Source organism: Vicugna pacos, chromosome 30, assembly GCF_048564905.1.
Source record: "Vicugna pacos chromosome 30, VicPac4, whole genome shotgun sequence".
Lineage (NCBI taxonomy): Eukaryota > Metazoa > Chordata > Mammalia > Artiodactyla > Camelidae > Vicugna > Vicugna pacos.
In genome coordinates this window covers 15,171,279-15,190,546 of record NC_133016.1, presented here as the reverse complement: position 1 = coordinate 15,190,546, position 19,268 = coordinate 15,171,279, and the positions used below count along the sequence as shown (strand labels likewise).

Sequence of the window (19,268 nt, the reverse complement as noted above, 5' to 3'; positions counted from 1 at the left end):
TGAAGACGTATTTCCTCCATCTCCTCTGTGGCACATGATACAGTGTAAGTATCAAGTCAGGAACAGGTGAATGCACACGGACTGTACTTTCTTACTGAGCACTAATGATTTTTAACTGTGTTTCTTGCTTCCTCGTATTACTAGCTTGTATGTGTGTAGAGGGGAGCAGAAACTCAAAATGGTTACAGAAAAAACACTGCAAAAATTCTGTCAACTGAAGTGGTATGAGATTTCAGGACTGAAAATCACAAAGACTTGGCTGAACTGTTCACTGGGGGTTTCCAGTTGATTCCAAAGCCCTGACTGTATAGTATAGAATTCACTACCTTACACAATTAAAAACCAACTGGTCTTTTATTTTCACCTCAGCCATTAGGATCCTAGTTTTTGGCAACCAGATAAAGCCTATACAATAGTCTTCGGTGAAGAGAAAGGACATGTAGATGTATATTCGTTTTGTTCAGCATGATCACTAATGGTATCAAATAACCATCTGCATACCACTCTCCAGTGGTCCCTGTAAAATTTCCCACCCCACTGAATCCCCATTCTACACATGTAAGGGAAGACATTATTATCCCTTCCACAGAGATGTGCAAACGAGGCTCAAAGAAATTAAGGGAATTAATTACTCAACGTCACACTGCAAGGAAATGGGAAAGTCAGGGTTGCAATCGAAGTCTTCTGACTTCAAATCTAGTGCCTCCTGTACCGGATCATGCTGCACTCCACTCTGATTTCCAGTGGGCTGTGCAAACAGATGGGCTGGCTCCACTGCATGAGAAAGAATGTGTGTCTAATACAGTTAGTCTATGGTACAGAGCATGCTGACTCGGTGGGCTTTGGTGTTAAGGGGCCTCCTAGCTCTGCTGCTTATGTGACCTTGGAAAAGTTACTAAACTTTTTTGAGTCTACGCTTTTTAATTGATAAAAACGGGAAGGCAAATACATACTTCCCAGTGTAAGTGTGAGCACGAATCGAAATAATTCACATGCCTATCATCCTTCTGGCTCACAGCTCCCTGGTGGAGGGCAATTTCTGCTTGGGGGTCTCCCCTTGAGTGTTGAGAATTCAAAGAGAACTGAGTGGAGGTGGTGCTTATGCTGTCTCATTCTGTGCTGGCCTTACGGCTAAAATCTGGAGGTGGATGTTTGACACGCGACCAGCAAGGAAGAGCACAACAAAGGGGGAATCCACCTCTGTGCTTTCGTTTTCAGGTTTTCCTTAATTTACGCTGTAAGCCAAAAGGGAAAAAGGAACCCCAGAATGACCCACAAGACAACATGAATTGAGACAGGCAGGTAGACAAATCCACGCCCTCATCCATGTCCCACCTCGAAATTTGGGGGAGAAAAGGGAAACCCCACCCTGAAGGCCAGCTCCTGTCTGCTCCATTCTCCTCCCCATTTGACTCACATACGGACCAGGCAGTGCACAGAGCAGTGCTGTTTCATGCATACTTCCAGGCCCTTCCTCCCTGAGTTGAGCGTCAAGCACTGAATCGTCATGTGAGTGTTTATATTAGTAACCCCCAGGGACATTTTCAGCTATCCCCTACTAGAGAGATTTAATGATATTACTGGATTTTTGTGAGAATCAAAGTGAACGAAGAAACAGGCAGAAGGCTTCCCACTTAGGGGTCAAGAAGAAAGCTATAAAGCTGTCATTCTGGAAAGCAAAGCAGAGAGAGAGAATCTTCAAGTGCTCCAGAGAGTTAGCTAATCTTTGACAGGGGGAGGCCATGATCCTTTCAGGATTTTTAATTTCTTATCTGGTTCTAGATCTTTAGAGCCTGGTGGGGAAGGGGGCTTACACTGTAGCAGTGTCTGGGTTACAATCTAGAAACAGGAACAAACAATCTGGTATCTCTGGCTCTCACCAAACCTGCGGGCTTATGAACCGAAAGTTCCTATTAGTGAAAATAAGAATCTCGAAGGGTGAACTAGGTGCAAAAAGAGAAACACAGCCCAGGAACGGCCAGAGTGAGGATGACTTACCAAGGAGTGTAAGGGTCCTTCATAGTTAGGAGATGATGAGGCCTGCCCTCCATTTCTAGACCAAACAGCTGTGCCTGCTGATAGGAAAGTGGAAATTACAAGAAGGCCTGTATCATCTTAAAAATAATCTTAGCAACATTTTCAACAGTCCTTTTAGAAATCAGCAATGTCAATTTCCATTGGGGCAATAAAATGAATCCAAGTAAACTGCCCATATAAGAACGTGGGGGCAAGAAAAGTATTTTAAATGTTAAATATGCAGGCGTCGCATAGACTCAGAATTCTCTCGGGCTTCTTCCTAAAAGGGAGTATTTAACTGATTCTGAATTTTAGCTGGAGAAACGTCCCTTTGAGAGAAAACTGTCACTATCCAGGCAAGGTACTTTGAACAGTGCAAAGGGGGACTTTCGTGACCACCTTCACGCAAAGCCGGTTTGTAAAACCAAAATTCTCTCACCAATGAAAAATTGCTTTGCTACTTATTTTTAAAATGATCCCCGAGAAAGGATAAGCCTTCAGAAACATTTCAAGGAAATAAGATTAGCTGGCAGCGAGCCACTAAACCAGAAATTTAAACACTCAATTTAACAACAATATTAAGTAAGCAGTTTCTTCCGAAGAAAATATATTTTTAATAATTCACTAAACTTGAAGGTAAAGAAAGATTCTTGCTGTAATAAATATAACATGCCTCACCACTTTTAAATTAAAAAAACCCACTTTTAAATTTAAAATAATACACACCCAGTGTAGAAAATTTAGAAAACAAATAATTCAAGAAAGAAAGAAACAAATCTATGATCTCACTGCAATTTCAAGCCCCGACACTGTTAGCACTTTAAAAATCCATTCTTCCTGCCATTTCTGGGTGTGCATGTGTGTGTATTTTTATGTTAAATAAAAATAGAGTATTTTGTTCAATTACATTTAGTGACAGAATCTGGACAGAGCCATCGGTGTGAAAATAGCAATCTGTCCCCATATTTGTATCTTCATAAAGTTCTCTCTTCCTAACATGGTCTTCCAGGATGGCTTTCCAGGAGCCCAAAAGTGGCCTTGCTTCCGTGTCTTCCACGGAGAGCAAGCTGCTCAGGTTTGGGGTGTCTGTGGCATTCTCTGGAATGATCTGTGTACCGTAACTTCCCCTTCCCATCCTTAACCCGGCAGTGGAGCAGCAGACTGGTGAGTCCTGGATTCTCGCCTAAGCTCTGCTGTTGCTACTGATGGGGGCTCCTCTGCGGGTCCCATGCCCTGTCTGAGCTTCGTACGTTCATCTATAAATCAGAGCAGGAGACTCTGATCGCTGTTCTCACACCTTATTAGACTCCAGAATATTCCTTTCTCCAAACTGTAACAGAAATGAAATTAGAGCTGCTTTGTTTGAATGGGGAACTTGGGCGTGCTCCCTGCTCAGACTCCCTCATCCCTGGCCTCACGGGGCTCCACGTCGTCTCGGTCCTTCTCTGACTCTGGACATTAACACCTGTGCTCATTTTCCAGCGCCTAACAATATGGTACCGCACCAGAAGGGTACAACGATTCTGAACGTTCCTCTTCTGTCATGGGGAAATTGTCATTGCTGTTCCATCATCCTCTTGATATTATCTCTGGTTCTTCCCCGTTTCAACTCGGTCTCTCTGGATATATGGACTTAAAGGTCTAGTTCCCTCTCTACTCTGTGACCCCCGCATGTCAACGGAGGTTTGGAAAAGGATGATACTAAATCTCACATGAGCCATGATCGTCAACTCTGAAAGCTTGGAGGCTATCTGAAGCCTCCCATTCTTTACCAGGAAACCTGCTGTAGAATGGACCACGGCAGGGCTGCAGACAGGGAATAACATACAGGTCGAGGAGGCGACACTCAGGCAAGAGACTCCAGTATAAATTACAGTAAGGTCAGGGATCGATCAGGTGCAGATGTCACTTACTCTTTTTAAGAAGCACCTGTCCTCTTTCCAAAGAGCAGAGACAGGCGCCAGTCAGGGCTTTCTGGAGGCATTTATATTGGAAGGGCAGTGAGTCTTTTAAATGGAGCCCTGAAAGATGCAATGCTTTACTAACATAATTTAACATCTTATAATTTAATGATTTGAAGCCATAAGTCATATTACTGTGTTACATTTTAAAGGCAAACACCCCCCTTTACTCCATAGAGTTACATGACAATCTATTGACACAATTAGCTTTCGTCTAACATTCCAATAACATGGACTTTAAAGAGGGACGCTGAAAAGTCTAAACTTTCTGTGGGAGATGATCTTTTTGCATAGCTACATTTGGTGACCACATAATCTATGTTCCTGCTTACATCTATGTTAACTGGGTTTTCTCACTGAGATGTTTCATTGGAGTATATTATTCTGTTGAGCATCTTCTATGGAGCTCAGAAAACTTTAAGAAGTAAACTCTTCCATATGCCTGGTATTTTAAAAACACGTTATTTTTAAGAAAAGTTCTGGATGTAAATGGCTTCCACTACAGACAGCGGTCTGTCTCTCCCACCCCTTCCTGTCTGTCTATTTGGAAATACTATGTTTTGAGCTTTTGGAGGGAGTGGGTTTCCACCTGGTAGAGCAGGAAGTCTAAGGGGGAAATCACTCTATAAATAGGATGCAACAGATTTAAGGTACAGTACCTGAGAGAGAAGGAGGGGAGCCCACAGGAGTTGAAGGGTTTGATGAAAAGCTGTTGTTAGTGTGATCTGGAGAATAGATCTTAAAACAGTGGGGAGAAAAAAAAAAAAACCAAACCCTCAATCAATGGGAATGAATAATCAACAATTTTAAACCAACAAGTGTCCATGCAATTCGTTTGAAAATTACAAGTTACAAAATACATTGAATAATCCATTACAGTACCAATATTCTAAGATGAAAAACTTAATTACTTCAGTTTTTCAAGAGAATAGCTATCGAGGTCTATGAGACGGTGGGAGGAGAGCTGGCCTGGGGCAGCAGACTGTAATTCCAGCCCTTTTCCTCCTGTCTCTTTCCAGGGCTGTGCAGCCATCCAGCCAACTGGATGCTCCAAACCTCCCTTTCTTCCTCCACAAAACAAGAGGTCCGACAGCATCATCTCTAAGATTTCTGTCCAACTCCTTCTTCACTATGTTTAAGGCATCTGATCCCCAGGCCTAGGAATGCCCAGACTAAAGAGAAATTTCTCCTCAGGTCACAGCGCTTATATAAATCAAACTCATTTTATGCCCACAATGGTAAGGAAAAACCAACTGAAGAGACAACAGGTTAGAGCAACGCATCTCCACTGACATTTGCAAATGATCACGTTGCGCTTTTGAAGAAGACACCAGGTACACGCCCTGAGAAGGAAGGCAGGGGTGCCGTCTGTCACTAGTGAACCCGCAAGAAATGCTGGGCTCTAGCCTCCTGGTGGTGGGCAGGCAAAGCACAGAAGCTGAGTGCCAATCTTGTGACCATTCCTCAGGGATCTCCGTTACAGTCATGTTTTTTAAAATGTCTTTTTCAAAGTGTTTCAGAACTGACCTTTGCAAAGGCAGCCTTAGCTGGTCGACCAGTGAGCACCCAAATAACTTTAGAGGAAAATAAAACAATGAGATAGAAAATCTATACTCTCAAAGGCCCTAAGGATACCCACAAATCTGTCACCGAGTACTGCTTAGCAGAGGAGGCAAGACGGGAGAGACGAGCCACACGCTGGAAGCTTCAGAGCTCTCTCCTCAGATTTTCCAATGGGCATTATGCAAGGAAGCTCGCCTTTCCAAAAACCAAAGCTGTTTGCCATTCATTTTCTAAAATTCTAAATGCCCACTTCTGATTAAAGTTCAAGCCTTCTGCAATGGCACACACGAAGTCCAAAGTCAATATTTCCTCACCGAAGCAAGTGCCTTCCCCAGAGCATCTCCAGTCTGGGAGCTGCCTGCTGCTCCGCTTCCTCTATTTGCTGCAAAAACAAAAGGCAGAATATGAAAAACCAGGCAGTGAGACGTCTAACAATTTTCTATTCCTGGTCCATTTACTCACAATTTAATTGCATTTTTAATGCTAATTACAACACATTAATCTTTAATTAGCATTAATTTGTTTGCTGAGGTAGATGTCAAATATATTCATGTTACATTTTTTCTTACAGATAAAATATAAATCTGACACCTTGGTTTAAAGATAAAGTGTCCTGGTTGCTATGATGTTCTCCCCTGTTGTGTATGAGCGGTTAGTGGTGAACTGGAGCAAGTGAGCACACGAAGTTTCTTGCCAAAAACTATGCAGTACTTGCAGGTCTCTGAAGTCCTCAACATTTGCCTTTTCATCGTATTTTACATAATGCATTGAATGGTCGCCATGAATGATTTACATCTACTTTCAAATCAAAAAAAAATATTCTTGCTCTATAGCAAAATGAGATACTCCTTTCAGAGTTGCAAAAATAATCTGTAACAGGCCTGGCTTCCTAGGTGGGCAAATATTTTAAGCATTTTAAATAACATATATTCTCCACGTATTTGAAGTCTGTGTTCACACTGAAAGAATCTGAATCGTTACGCTACTGAAAGTCAATCTGGTCTCAAATTCTGGAGATAAAGTAAGTCTACATCATGATGAAGCGATCTGTTACCTCAAACACTGGTGGTTTTATCAGCAAAACAGATGAGCAAAGACTACAGTCAGCCCTCTGTATCCACAGGTTCGGATCAAAAATATTCGGAAAAAAAAAATTCCAGAAAGTTCTCCACTAAAAGCAAACCCTGAATTTGCCACACATGGCAACTACGTACATAACATTTACATTGTATTAGGTATTATAAATACTCTAAAGATGATACACTGTATATGAGAGGATGTGTGAGGGTTATATGCAAATACCACACCATTTTATATAAGGGACTTGAGCATCCTTGGATTTTGGTATCTGTGGGGGCTGAGGGAGTCCTGGAACCAATCTGCTGGAAGGATTACGAGGGATGACTGTGCTGTTAATAAAAGGATGTAGATTCTAGTACATAATTCAGAGCCAGCTCTACCTCTCAAGTATATTTTGAAGGTAATTTGCCTTTGTAAGATGGTACTGCCAGTGTTACTTTGTTACATTTATTAAGGCCTCAGCATAAGCAAACAGACATAATATTTAAATAAAACCTATTAAACTTCAGGGGAAGATGTTTCTCACTGTTTTGTGAAATAAGAAAAGAAAATCTTAAGTCAACTGATTAATCCAAGCAGAACTTCATTACACATTTACGTTTTTTAGAATTCCTGAACTCATCCTTAACCCAAGAAGGCAGTCTTTCTGACACAAGTGTCGTCTTCAGCTCCCAGATCTGAAAAACAGTCGTGGGATCAGATCTCAAGTGGTCACATTATCTTTGTTCTCTAGATTATAATTTCATTCTCCTGACCTCTGCTTAGCATCGTTAAATTATGCTTGTTATTTTTATATATTTACATGTTGGGAATGACAGTTCGATACCCTTTTGATGTGTGCTTAATTTGGTTAACAAAAACTCACACCCATATTCATCTGTGAATTACTAAAACTGAAAGAAAAGTGGTATGTGATCAAAAGAACACAGTCACCTTCTGACAAAACAAACCTATTCTTGTTCATGTCATATATTCATTATATTAAAAATATATCAGTTGTTAGTTCTAAGGATTTCATGTATAAGAAAGTCCTCTGAAAGGAGGGTCCACATCAAACAATTGAGCTAACAGAAGGAACTCATAAATATCAAGAGTATTAAAAATATTTCATATAAAATAAGAGAGAACTGAAATTGTACCTGGTGTGAAAATAAAATTTTCTGCATTAAGGAATTGTTTAAAAACTAAAGACAATTCTAAAGAGAAAGTAATAAAGATTTTGAAAACACAAAGAGCACTAACTTTTTTTAGCATGTATTATCATGGTATTTGGGGACAATTATACACACACACACACACACACACACACACACATTTTTCCCCTAGAAGCAATATTATCATTTATACTTAAAATTAGATTTATCAGTCAAAATAATTTGTGATATCTGCTTAACTAGAAAACAGATCTTCATGAAATAAAAGTTCAAAGCCACACTGGGAAAAAATTACATTATCTAACAAAGAAACTGAACCCAAAGAGGACAAGATATTGTTAAAATTACAGATCAAATTTGCTGCTGCTGTAGTCTTCAAAAGATTAATTCTTCTTTGAACAGCTTTAAAATGAGAATAATAAGTGTTTTAAAATGTATTTTCATGAAGCCAAACACAAAGAATTGAAAACCAATAAAATATTAGGGACATTTAAAAAGTAAATTACATATGGCATAAAAAAACAGTATTTCAGAAGAAGTGAGCCAATCCTTCCGCATTACACCTTTCTAACTAAACTTTCCATTGATGCCTGTTTTGCAGAGGGAGATATTAGAACTCAGGAAGTCTAATTACAGACAAAATTTAACTCCTTACCCTACGTTGTTGTGAAAATGTTTCAGAAAACTACAAAGGCTACTCATGGTAGCCATGAGTCTGATAAGAACAGAGTATTTTTTAACACGAAGCCATTCCACCTTTCAACAGCTGGAGCACCAAACCCGATGGCTTGAATTTCAAAGCATTTTATTGAGACCAGTTTGCCCTTTCACTTGGAATGCCTTTTGTTCTGTTCCAGGAAAGGCTGGTAAAGACACATTCTCAACAGTCCCTGAACATGTTAAGCTACATAGGTCCTCCTCCTAACGATTTTCCTTTTTAATTGTACGCCTGATATGTCAAAGGGTATAAATAATCAGGAAGTGAATAGATTTCAAATCCGCAAATGGCAAGATTTCTTCTACACTGCGGCATGGATCACGTTTAGCAAACCACACTTCTAATCAAACACATGCTCATCCAATCCACTTTTCCACCTTTAACGTCACAGGATTTGAGTTTTTGTCCACTGGTGGCGTGAGAAATTACCAAATGCCCAATATAACAGAAATAAAGATAAAAGCCCATTGCCCTTACTTGATAAAGACTGGATTGATTTTTAGCTTTTATCAATTTCTCTTGCTCAAGAGAAAAAGATAATCAAGTCTCTCAGTCGGGCTGTAACACAAATATGGATGGAAGACGAGCAGTTAGTTATTAAGAGGAACCGTAATTTTGTAGGAGGATTCGGCACTGCCAGCCACCCAAGCATTGCTCAGATGGCTTGAACACGGGTGCCACCGCTGGCTAGAAGACGGAGCAGAAAGAAGGGCTTACATCTCCAGCTCCATGTGGGACCACCCTCAGTCTCCATCTCAGCTTTGGAGAAACGGCAGGTTCCCATTAGCACACACCCTAATCAAAGCATCACGATGAGTGGTGCCTGGGGACCGACCACTGAAAAACAGAATTTGGGAAATGTGTTATCCCCTTATTGCACACCCCAAGGCTGGGTACATCGTGAAGATACAAAAGCAGGAAGAAGTGCAATTCACAGCGCCTTTGCCTGAACAAAAGTGACTGCTTGAACATTTTGGTTTTTCTGAACTGAATCCAAGCGACCCTTGTGTTCTTCACCTCGCAGGAGCAGCGTAAAAATGTCACTGGCTTCCCTACAAAGATAACAGAAGAAGGAGCATTTCCAGCATCCTTGTACCTACGGTTTTAGAAGAAAAACTCAAATGCAGGTTACAGTGCACTAATTTTTAGCAGGAGGGACTCCTAGGAATTTGGGGCTGGGGGGACTCCTCGCCCCCCACCGACCACATGCAGGAAATGGATGAGAAGACTGAAGTCAAACTAGTTTACTGTTCTCCGCTGGTGGTCTCTGTAACTGAGATACCCCGACACTGCTGGAAAATTCATTTTATTCTTGCGCTCTGTGCCTCTTCCTCACCCAACTGTATCTGAAGGCTCAAGATTGTTGTAAAAGACAAAGTGAATCTTAAGTGACTACTCTCATAATAAAACTGCTGTGAAACCAAGTCCCCAAGGGGAAATGGACATAATGTTTCTACTAGAAAAGCCTCATGCTCAAATGCATCATGTCAGACAAACATGCCATTAGAAGTGGAAGTTGTAGCCAGATTAATTCGTGAACCGGATAGATATTCCAGGGTAATCTTTAGCATATGTTGCATTAAATCAATCTTGGTAGTCTGTTTCTTCAGCACTGTTTGGTTTGAGGTTTAGAAACATGGCAAATACCATGCATTAGAAAGGAGGCCGGTTAAAGACTAATAAAACAAAAACAGTGATTATAGCCACTATGCTAGTTGTACGCCCAGTGCCCTGCGAGGAGAAGGGAGGGTGTGTAGCTCCAGACCACAAGTGGTCACGCTCTGGGAATGTCTACAAACGGGATCTCCCAGTGGGGAACTGGGGCTCTCCTGCCCTTGGGTCGTCTCGGAGGACCGTCTTCTGGTAGGTGGGCCTCTCAATCCTTCTGAGCAGGAAGGGCTATTGGCTATTGCTGGTAGGCGAGAAATAGGCAGATAAGTGGTATCTATGTGTACTATGTATGTGGCTACTATCAACTAGACATTTCTACCCTCTAGAGCTGGTGTCTAGTAACTTACTACATTTCCTCCTCTGTCCCCATGCTCACATGCAGAGGCACTGGACTGTTGTGCTTCTGAGCACCCAGAAGCGTCACACTGGGAAAGTTGTAGGAGTCAAGTTGAAAAGCTCTGATGGCAGTAACTCTTGAAGCCCCCAGACTCAGCTTCTGTCCTCAACTGACTGCCACATCAGCTGAACTACTAAAGAATCCAGGGAGTGTCCCAAGCATTATAGTCATGCAATTTCAGGGGGCTTAAAGACCCTTCCAAGTCAGGCATGTCTAATGCAATGGCCAGAGGTTGCTGGCAGGGCTTCAGAGAGAAGTGGTGGGCTGAATGTCACAAGTTAAGTGTTCTGCTCTGCAATTCTCTCAAAAGTCCATGGATGAATGTGTCATTCAAAAAAAATTCTGTCGTTAATACAATCTGAGTCAGTTTTGTCCTCCCTCGGCATTTCTCAAAAAATGATATTGGACACTAAAGGGCAAAAGAACACAAAACAAGAAACAATGTCCATTTCTCCAAGTCAAGCACAAGCTATCTCAAGCGTCAGTGAGCATCTTCCATCTTGGAGAAGCAGAGGACAGAACCAGAGACCAGGGAGCGTGCTTCCAGAGGTTCCCTTCTTGTGGTTCTAGAATTTCCATCTCCCTCCACACGTGCATTCTGTCGTTCTATGATCAGTTCAGGATAATCATTAATTGCCAGGAAGACACAGTATAACATGAAAACGAGAGATGGAGCAATGATCTCCCCCTGAACTGAAAACGCAGCTTCCTAAGACATCAACGCCATTTATGAAAAGATTGCATTGCCTTGCAACTTTTCACCAAGAAAACTTGAAAAATGTGATGTCCATGTGTTAGTGCTTGAACCCCATTCTTATGGCATTAGTATTGCTCAGAGTCATTTTCTACAGAATCATGTGTGTAATCTCAAACATGTGTCAGGCTATGTGTTCCCTATTTACCAATGACTTAATTAGCTCTGTTTGTTCTTTGAGATACAGGCAATGTAATATTTCTTTATTTCCTGCATTTCAGAATGAGTGAGTGTATGCCAAATATTTTCAAAAGTCTACAGATGTGCCCTATTAATACATACTGCTTGTGAGGGAAGAACCGCTAACATCAGAAGAGAAAGCTTCTCTTCTGGTTACACAGAGATGCTGCCATCCCTGGCTTCTGCCACACTCTGAAAATCAAACCAAAGCCTAAGGGAATTAAAGTGCAAAGAAACATGGGCCGCTCGGACCCCGCGCAATAGGAAGGCTTACTATGATGCTCACATTTTCCTCTGTATTTTCACTTAACAAGTCGGAGGACATAGTACTTTGAGGATGAACATTCCTGAATGCCCTCCCTTAGAGTAATCCTAAAGTAATAGGTATATTTATGCAAATTAATTAAGATCTGTTCCTCCGAAAAGCTGAATTATCATGTCTACTTGTTTTCCCAGAAGATTATAAAGCTTTTTCACATTCTGCTGGTAGATTTTGACAAGCACACCCATGATTCTGATCATTTATGCAATAAAGTTTTTCCTAAAAAGCCTTTTCTGTGTTCCAAAAATCTCACACTTTCCTCTTTTAAAATGATAGCTCCTTTATTACTGCCTAGACCCTCTTTCCACAGGACCCTTTGGTCTGTGTAACAAGTCAAGTCCACCTGGAGTGTGTAGCTGAACCCATCAATAAGGAGAAGTCACTTACTGTCACTCCACCCTGCCCAGACCAAGCGAAGGAGAAGAGCAGACATTTCTGTGCAATTACAAGTCAGTGATGAGCCAACCGGCTTAAATAAAGCGAATTCCATTCCCACTGAGACTTGTGGCTCCACCGACCACAGCTCAGGGAAGACAACCATGCCATGTCACAGCATCTCTTTCTTCTCAAGTCACACTGCCCCTCTCCCAGGAAGACTGCTCTGCAAATCAATCAACATCATTTTTTTTCCCCCCAAACAGTGCCCGAGTCTGCTTTCCTCCACTCAAGCTTTTGCTCTACCTTTCTACCTTCCTAAAAAAAGAAAATTACTCAAACCACAAGTAGACAGGAAATCTGCCCAGTAAGAGAATGAACGACCGGTCATCCTTCTTTATAACCAGACCTCATGACTGCAGAAAGGGGCTTTCCATTCGTCAAACCACACTGAAGTGAAATGTGCTTTTCTCACTCTTTCAGTTCTGCACTTCTTTCTTTCTTCTTGTTTTTCGGATCTGCCAAAACTGCCTTGATAGCCAACAAAACTTCCCCCTGCGACCTCTGTCCAGAGCCCTCCAAGGTCAAACTGATGCAAGGCATTGGTGGAAGCTTTGTTATGAAAAGTTACGAAAATGGAAACTCTTTCCCAAATTCGCCTCTGAGTGAGACATGAGAGCGAAGGGCTGCTGGGTGGCTCATCTCAAGTGTGAAGTGTATTACTGAATAAGCGGGCAGTGTATTATTGAGACAGAATTATATTTGCAACATTTCAAAACACATCTCTTCGCTTTCATCAAAAACTCTCCCACGTAAGTGATTCACATCACGTCCTGAAGTTCCAGAGACTAAAGAAAATGAAAGAAACTGCAAAGGGTCAAGGGAACTGAAGAGCAGTGTCAGTGGGCCACACAGTCTTCTCTCTAAACCACACAAGTCAGTGTTCTCATCAGCGACCCACTGGAAGTGAGCTCAAGACCCAGCAAGGGGTGGGTTGGGGCTAGAACCAAACAGGAGGTGACCAGTGGAAGTTTGAGGTTTTAATACGATCCTGGAGCGTCAGACTGTGCCACTCATCTGAGTGACAAGGCTGTCAAAGGCACATTCTGAAGGCGGTGGCTGCCTCCTTGGCCAACTCGGACTTTTCCTCCTGGGGCAGCTGGACATCTTGCCTAGCTCTTCCTTCAAGAGGAGAGTGTTAGTGGGGTAACCCAGGGAGAGGACCACAACGGACATCACGAAAACCGAGTAGAGGATGGCTCAGTTTATTTGACAGGGGCATTCTGCTTAGGTCTTAACTTGTTAGTAAATTTCCTGAGCAAAAGCAGCAAATAACGTCTGGTCCACAGATGCCCAGGTGTCCCCCCTCCCAGAAGTCAGCAAACACTCCTTCCCGTCGGAAGGATGCCGCGGGGCTGCAGCCTCCTGTTAGTTGTTAATAGCCATCTATGACTATCACACGGACTAGTCTTTGGAAGACAGGGGTGTGCTGTGGTTAAAAGCTTAGCATGGCGACTGCAATTTGAGAGGTGACCAGTAACTACTACTTAGAACTATTACATATTCTATCTGACTAATCTTCAGTGGTCTGTCTTGGAACAGTTCACTTTGTTTGCTGTTTGAGAGCGTGAGAAACAAGGTAGTTCTGTGTATTTAAACCTTTGTTCACTCTAATGACTCCCAATGGAGAAGGTAGCCAAATTTCAGTTTCCTGTGACAAAAAAAAAGGGACGATGGTCACGTCGATGATAATTTCTGTTTGGTTCACGTGCCTGTTCGTTTGTTCATGTGATGAAAATTCACTGCTTGATTACTGCTCAATTATGAGAGGGGAAAAAAGAGGTCTTGGGTTATTAAACCTGACACTGGCTGTTAACATGGCGTCAGAATTGGCATTTCTGTGACTCACCCATTATACTGTCTGTCCCGTTGGCAGGAGGTGTACAGGAGGAGGTGCTGTAATGGTTTGTACCACTACGGTGGAAGGTGGACATCGGAGGAAGACTGGAATTGATGTCTGCTGAGGAGTGTGATGGATAGCTCTGGAACAAGAAGCAGAAATAGGGGGCCACGTTCAATCATAAAATATTTAGTGGGTTAGTTTTCTAATATTTCCTTCAGAACTCTTCATTTTGCCATGGAGACAGCCCTCAGAATTGCAAAATATCCAAGAATTCATCTTGCTTAGATCTGACGGCTTTCATTTTTCAAATAATAAAATACAAAGACACACAGTTGCTTTGGGTTTGCATCAAATCTAGAGGAATACAGTGGCAACAGAGAACACTGAGAAATGAGCGCAGTCGCTAAATCTAAAAACGACGGCTCAAAAAGCGTGTCCAAGACTTCAGGAACATGAAAGACCATCACTGCTGTCACTTTTCTCTACAGCCTTTTGGTCAAATAAGACGGACTCCAAAAGATAATGAATAAAACGTCACCACGACCCACAGGGTTTACATTACGCTTCATCCTGACTTTCCGGACACTCACTGGCAAAGAATAACCAGTCACAAGTCTTCCTACCAAATTGGATCATCTTGATCTGAGCTCTAGTAAGAACAAAATGGTAAATGAAAAATTTGAAAAGCTGTAATGATTAAATCTCTCTCGAAAGCATCAATTTGTAAAGCCTTAAAAAAATGACTATATTGAATTACCCTGGAACGAATGAACTGAGAACAACTTATTTTAGTTCTTTCTTTACACATCCTCTCCAATAGCAGTCCACTGTGTAGTTGACTATGGAGAAAGAACATCACTGTTACGGAATCATTTAGTTTAAGGCTTGGCTTGGGGTTCGACTATTATGCTAATTGTCCGCATAAGCTGCTTTTCCTGAGAACACAGCACAGTGCCTGCAAGGTAGCAAATTAGTGGTTCCCCAACCACTTGCTGTGGAATGAGCAGATCACTACCAGGAACATGGTTATCTATAAAAATTGAGCCATTTTCCTTTTCAGGATAAAAAAAGGTAGCTTAAAAAGTTAATCTTATAGGCATGTGAGTGCATTACAGACATCTAAAGGAAAAATATTTAAGCTAAAATATACTTTTTCCCTATATGTAATATATTACTAGGCTGTGGATCTTTATTAGATCATGATTAGAGAGTCTGCCAAAATTAGAGACTAAATATGATGCTGAAAGTCAGGGAAGCTTACAGCCCAGACATCTATCCACAGGGAGTGAAACCCCATGTCTGGTAGCCCCCTGTTTATTCTGTGAGGCCCATCTTGGGTTCCACCACTTTCTTGGGGATCCCTTACTTTTAGCTCTTCCACAGTCTCTTCTCTCCGACTCCCTGATGCACTCACATTCTGCACTGCGCCATTCAATACTTAATTAAATGTTGCTTTTCTGTGCTTTCCCTTTCAAGGGCATTTCTGCCATTTCAGTAAACTCTCTGTGAGGGGGTCCTGAATAGAGCCTTTAGCACTGCACCCCAAAACTCGTGCCTGAGTGCTGGACACACTCACCCCACAGCCTCAGAGAACACTGCTTACCAGTTAGTGTTTAAGAAACACTGGACTGAAATGCTACTGATGTGAGGGACAACTCAGCAGTCTAGAAAACGACTCTACATTTTGGAGTTAGGTCTGCCAAGGACACGGATGATGCCTTTGAAAATATTACTTCTGCACACCCCAAACAGTCCAACTGGAAGGTCAGCTTCAGAGAAGAAGCTGGGGTGATGTCCTCAAACTATTCCCATTTCCCAGGAAGGCTGTTCACACTTTAAAATTTCATGGACCTCTTTGCTTGATCAAAAAATTCCTTAGGTCATCTGTTAAATTCATTTCTACTTCCCACTTACGGAATATGCCATGTAGTGCATGAAATTTTCTCTGAAGAATGATAGAGTGGGCCCAGTCCATTGTACAACTGACCTAAAAAACTGGATAAGCCATGGAAGACCAAACTTAGAAGAGCTATTTCTGCTTGAGAGCTAAAGACTATAATAATGTGGAGAAAAAGAAACAGACTATGGACAAAGAAAAAGAGAACTAAAATGATAGTTTGATTTCATTTCTACACAGTCCTACTCCATGCCGAGTTTCTGAAGCGTAGAATCACCTATAAACCAGTCCCAAGCTTGCAAAAATCAAAACAGAGGAAGAGAATTCTGAAAAATATTTAAATAACTATAATCATCCCAGGATAAGACAGGAAGAAGCTTAACGCATCAGTGAGAACTTTTAGACTTTTTTTTATTTGGTGTAAAATGGGCAGTAATTCAGGATTTGACAGACAAAGAAAAAAAAAAAAACACTGAGTTCAGAGAATTAAAAAAAAAAAGTTCTTCCCTAAAGATTTTAATGGGGAAACCGATGCAATTCACATAAATTAGTTATTTTTAGAGACTCAGAAAATTAGATGCTGAAAGAAGCTAATGAGATTTATAACTAGATTATTTTACAAGGAAAAGTATCTTGAAAACTACTGTTAGTCAAAGATGCAATAAATACACCACAGAGAATATTAGTGATACATGAATAACGTCTCTCTTGGAGCATTTAGGGGTCAACTATAAGAGGCCCTCTTAGTTTTTCTTGCTCCAGCTATTAATGCTGCCTGTCCTGCTCGCTACAAAGGCAAGGAAAGGGGAAGTATGATTAAGTGTTATGGTTTTACATGCCCACTATTTGTTTATTTATTTTTACTTATGATACCCAATTATAGTGTATTTGGACTCTATTGATAGAGTAAGTGTTGAAAATTTTTCCATGAGTGATGTTTTCATCAACCTGTGCATTGATGATTCCAAGATTAGAAAATACAGTTAACTGTTAGCACACACTAAGAATAAAGTCATACTTTGGGCTAAGGCAGGGTTTCACAGCCCTGGCACTGTCGAACTTTTGTGTCAGATCATCCTTGGCTGGAGGGGGTGGGGATTTCTCTTGTGCGCTGTAGTATGTTCACCACATCCCTGGTTTCGGGGCACCTAGTACACCCTGCTGAGTTGTCATATCCCAAAATGTCTCCAGACATTTACCAAATGCTCCCCGTGGGGCAAAATCACCCCTGCTGAGATCGGGGTAAGGAAGGGTTTCTGTTACAAATTATAAAAGACAACAGAATTTCCTTTATATTAAAATTCCAGACTCCCAGTTCACTCTGTGGCACAAAGACCATGCCTAAACCACACCAGACTGGAGGGACTCAATCCTATTTTTAAAAAGAACTCTGCCAAGTCGTTCCAAACTTAAATCTCCTACAACAACCCACTCCAAAGCTTAACCACAAACTCCATCCTTCTGAGTGAGTCTGTATGTGTCTCTGTGTCAAAGCGGTGATTCGCTGAGGGACTGTTGTAGAGGCTGAGAATGTAAAGGGGATTTAAAGAATCAAAACCGGGGCCTTGACAGTTGCTACTGAAATATGTGAATTTTAGGCTTTGCAATGACATATCCTAACAAGGTCAACAGTGATAAAGGCAATGATGTTTCTAAAATGTTTTACCTTCAGAGGCATGCTAATTTGGCCAAATTATACCCAAAATAACCCCAGGAAAGCTTCCTTGTTGTCTCAGAATACTCCTTTGTTCAGTATGGACCTGGGCAAAAGCTACCAAAGAAAACTGTAAGGAACTTCCCTTACTTTCCAGTGAAAGGACACTAACCACTTACTGTATACTCAAATTATCCTCCATCAGTGTCAGATTTTTAAGTCACTTTAGCAAGAGATTTTTGAATAGTTAAATACTGGACTTATAATAAATACTAGATATAGCAATTCAATAGTTTCCCTATAGTGAGAAAATTCATTAGAGATCTAATTCACTTGCCCTTTTTAAAAACAAAACCCCTAATCTCTAAGATCGGCTAACTGATCATCTTAAGAACGAAAACTCTTTTGCGATGGATAAATGACATTAGAAATATGGCATCTGATACCACCTATTGGGTTACTTTTTCAAAATAATCTTTCCTCGTGCTTGAAAGTACTATTTGGGTTCAGCAAACTTTTCCTAAAAGGGATATAGTTAGCTTCCTTGTTAAAATTATACTTTTTGTGCATGTGAGCACATTTCGTCTCCCATGCAGTGAAACTATTAGCATAAAATCAAACCACCCAAGTCAAAATCTTACAGCCTGCTAGGAAAGAAAAAAATACAGGAGGGAATAAAAATAAATGTCAAATGGACTCCTCTTAAAAGGACTGAAATTCCAACATATGAGTATAGTGCTGAAATCTTGTTTGTAATCAAAATTTTCCTTGCTCGTAGGACACACACAGTTTTGATCTTGAGCTCCTTAGAGAAGTGCACAATGATGATGGAGAAATAAAAATGTTAGCAGAGGAGAAATTCCAGTATTACAATAAGTGCTATTTCTTTAAGCCTTCACACTAATAACTTCCCAGTAGGAGGTGAGAGAAAAGGGAATTTGGGAGTAAGTCATCTGTTATTTATTGAAAATCGGCTGAAATCTGAGATAGTTTGTGATTTACACATTCAAACTTGGGAGATGATACAAAAAGGCCAATTCTATCTCCATCATTTGTCTCTCTTTAGCGGAAAAGCTAATTGACCACACAGTGTTTCCGTCACTAGGACTAACGAAATAGGTATTTTCAAGGATATCAGAAATCTTCCCTTCTGGAATGTTTTCCATAATCAGAATAGAATAGAAGTCACCTTTTCTATATGCCCGGTGGCTCAGTGAAAAAAGACCACAGAAATCGAGAAAATACTATCTTCTGTATTAGAACAGAGAAAAAACCCATATATGTGGATACAAGAAGAAAAGGGGGCACCTTGCAAGGTAAAGAACAGTAGTGTAAGTACCACTAAGAATCACTGGATTTGTCCTAGTCTTGTGTTTGCAGGACTAGACGTTCACACCTTTTAAAAGCTACTTTATTGCACAAGGGACTCAGTCCCCTATTGTCTGCATCCCAAACCTAACTCACGTTCCGGAAGTGCTCTTCCCTCCACTTCAGTGACAGACTTCAGTTCACAAGTGGATTCTGGGCTGAGGTAGTTTTTGAGGCTAGAAACACATCAGGTGAGCTGCTTCCTCCAGAAAGAAGAGACGTATGAGGATGGAGTGAGGTGCCGGGTAGAATGGC

General features: G+C 41.2%; 1 protein-coding gene across 41 annotated transcripts in view; it reads right to left on the bottom strand.

Annotated features, from left to right (window-relative positions):
• TCF4 (transcription factor 4) overlaps positions 1-19,268 on the bottom strand; it is a 344,530-nt gene that overhangs the window by 31,690 nt on the left and 293,572 nt on the right. For 32 of the 41 annotated variants that reach the window (XM_015240529.3, XM_015240534.3, XM_031692421.2 and 29 more), the window contains 4 exons: positions 14,101-14,233; positions 5,855-5,922; positions 4,637-4,715; positions 1,999-2,075 (listed from right to left, as the gene is read on the bottom strand). In XM_015240529.3, the coding sequence (XP_015096015.1) occupies positions 1,999-2,075; positions 4,637-4,715; positions 5,855-5,922; positions 14,101-14,233 (357 nt within the window). The remainder of the gene's footprint in view (positions 1-1,998; positions 2,076-4,636; positions 4,716-5,854; positions 5,923-14,100; positions 14,234-19,268) is intronic. The other 9 variants (XM_031692424.2, XM_006205753.4, XM_072952169.1 and 6 more) reach the window with 1 other exon arrangement.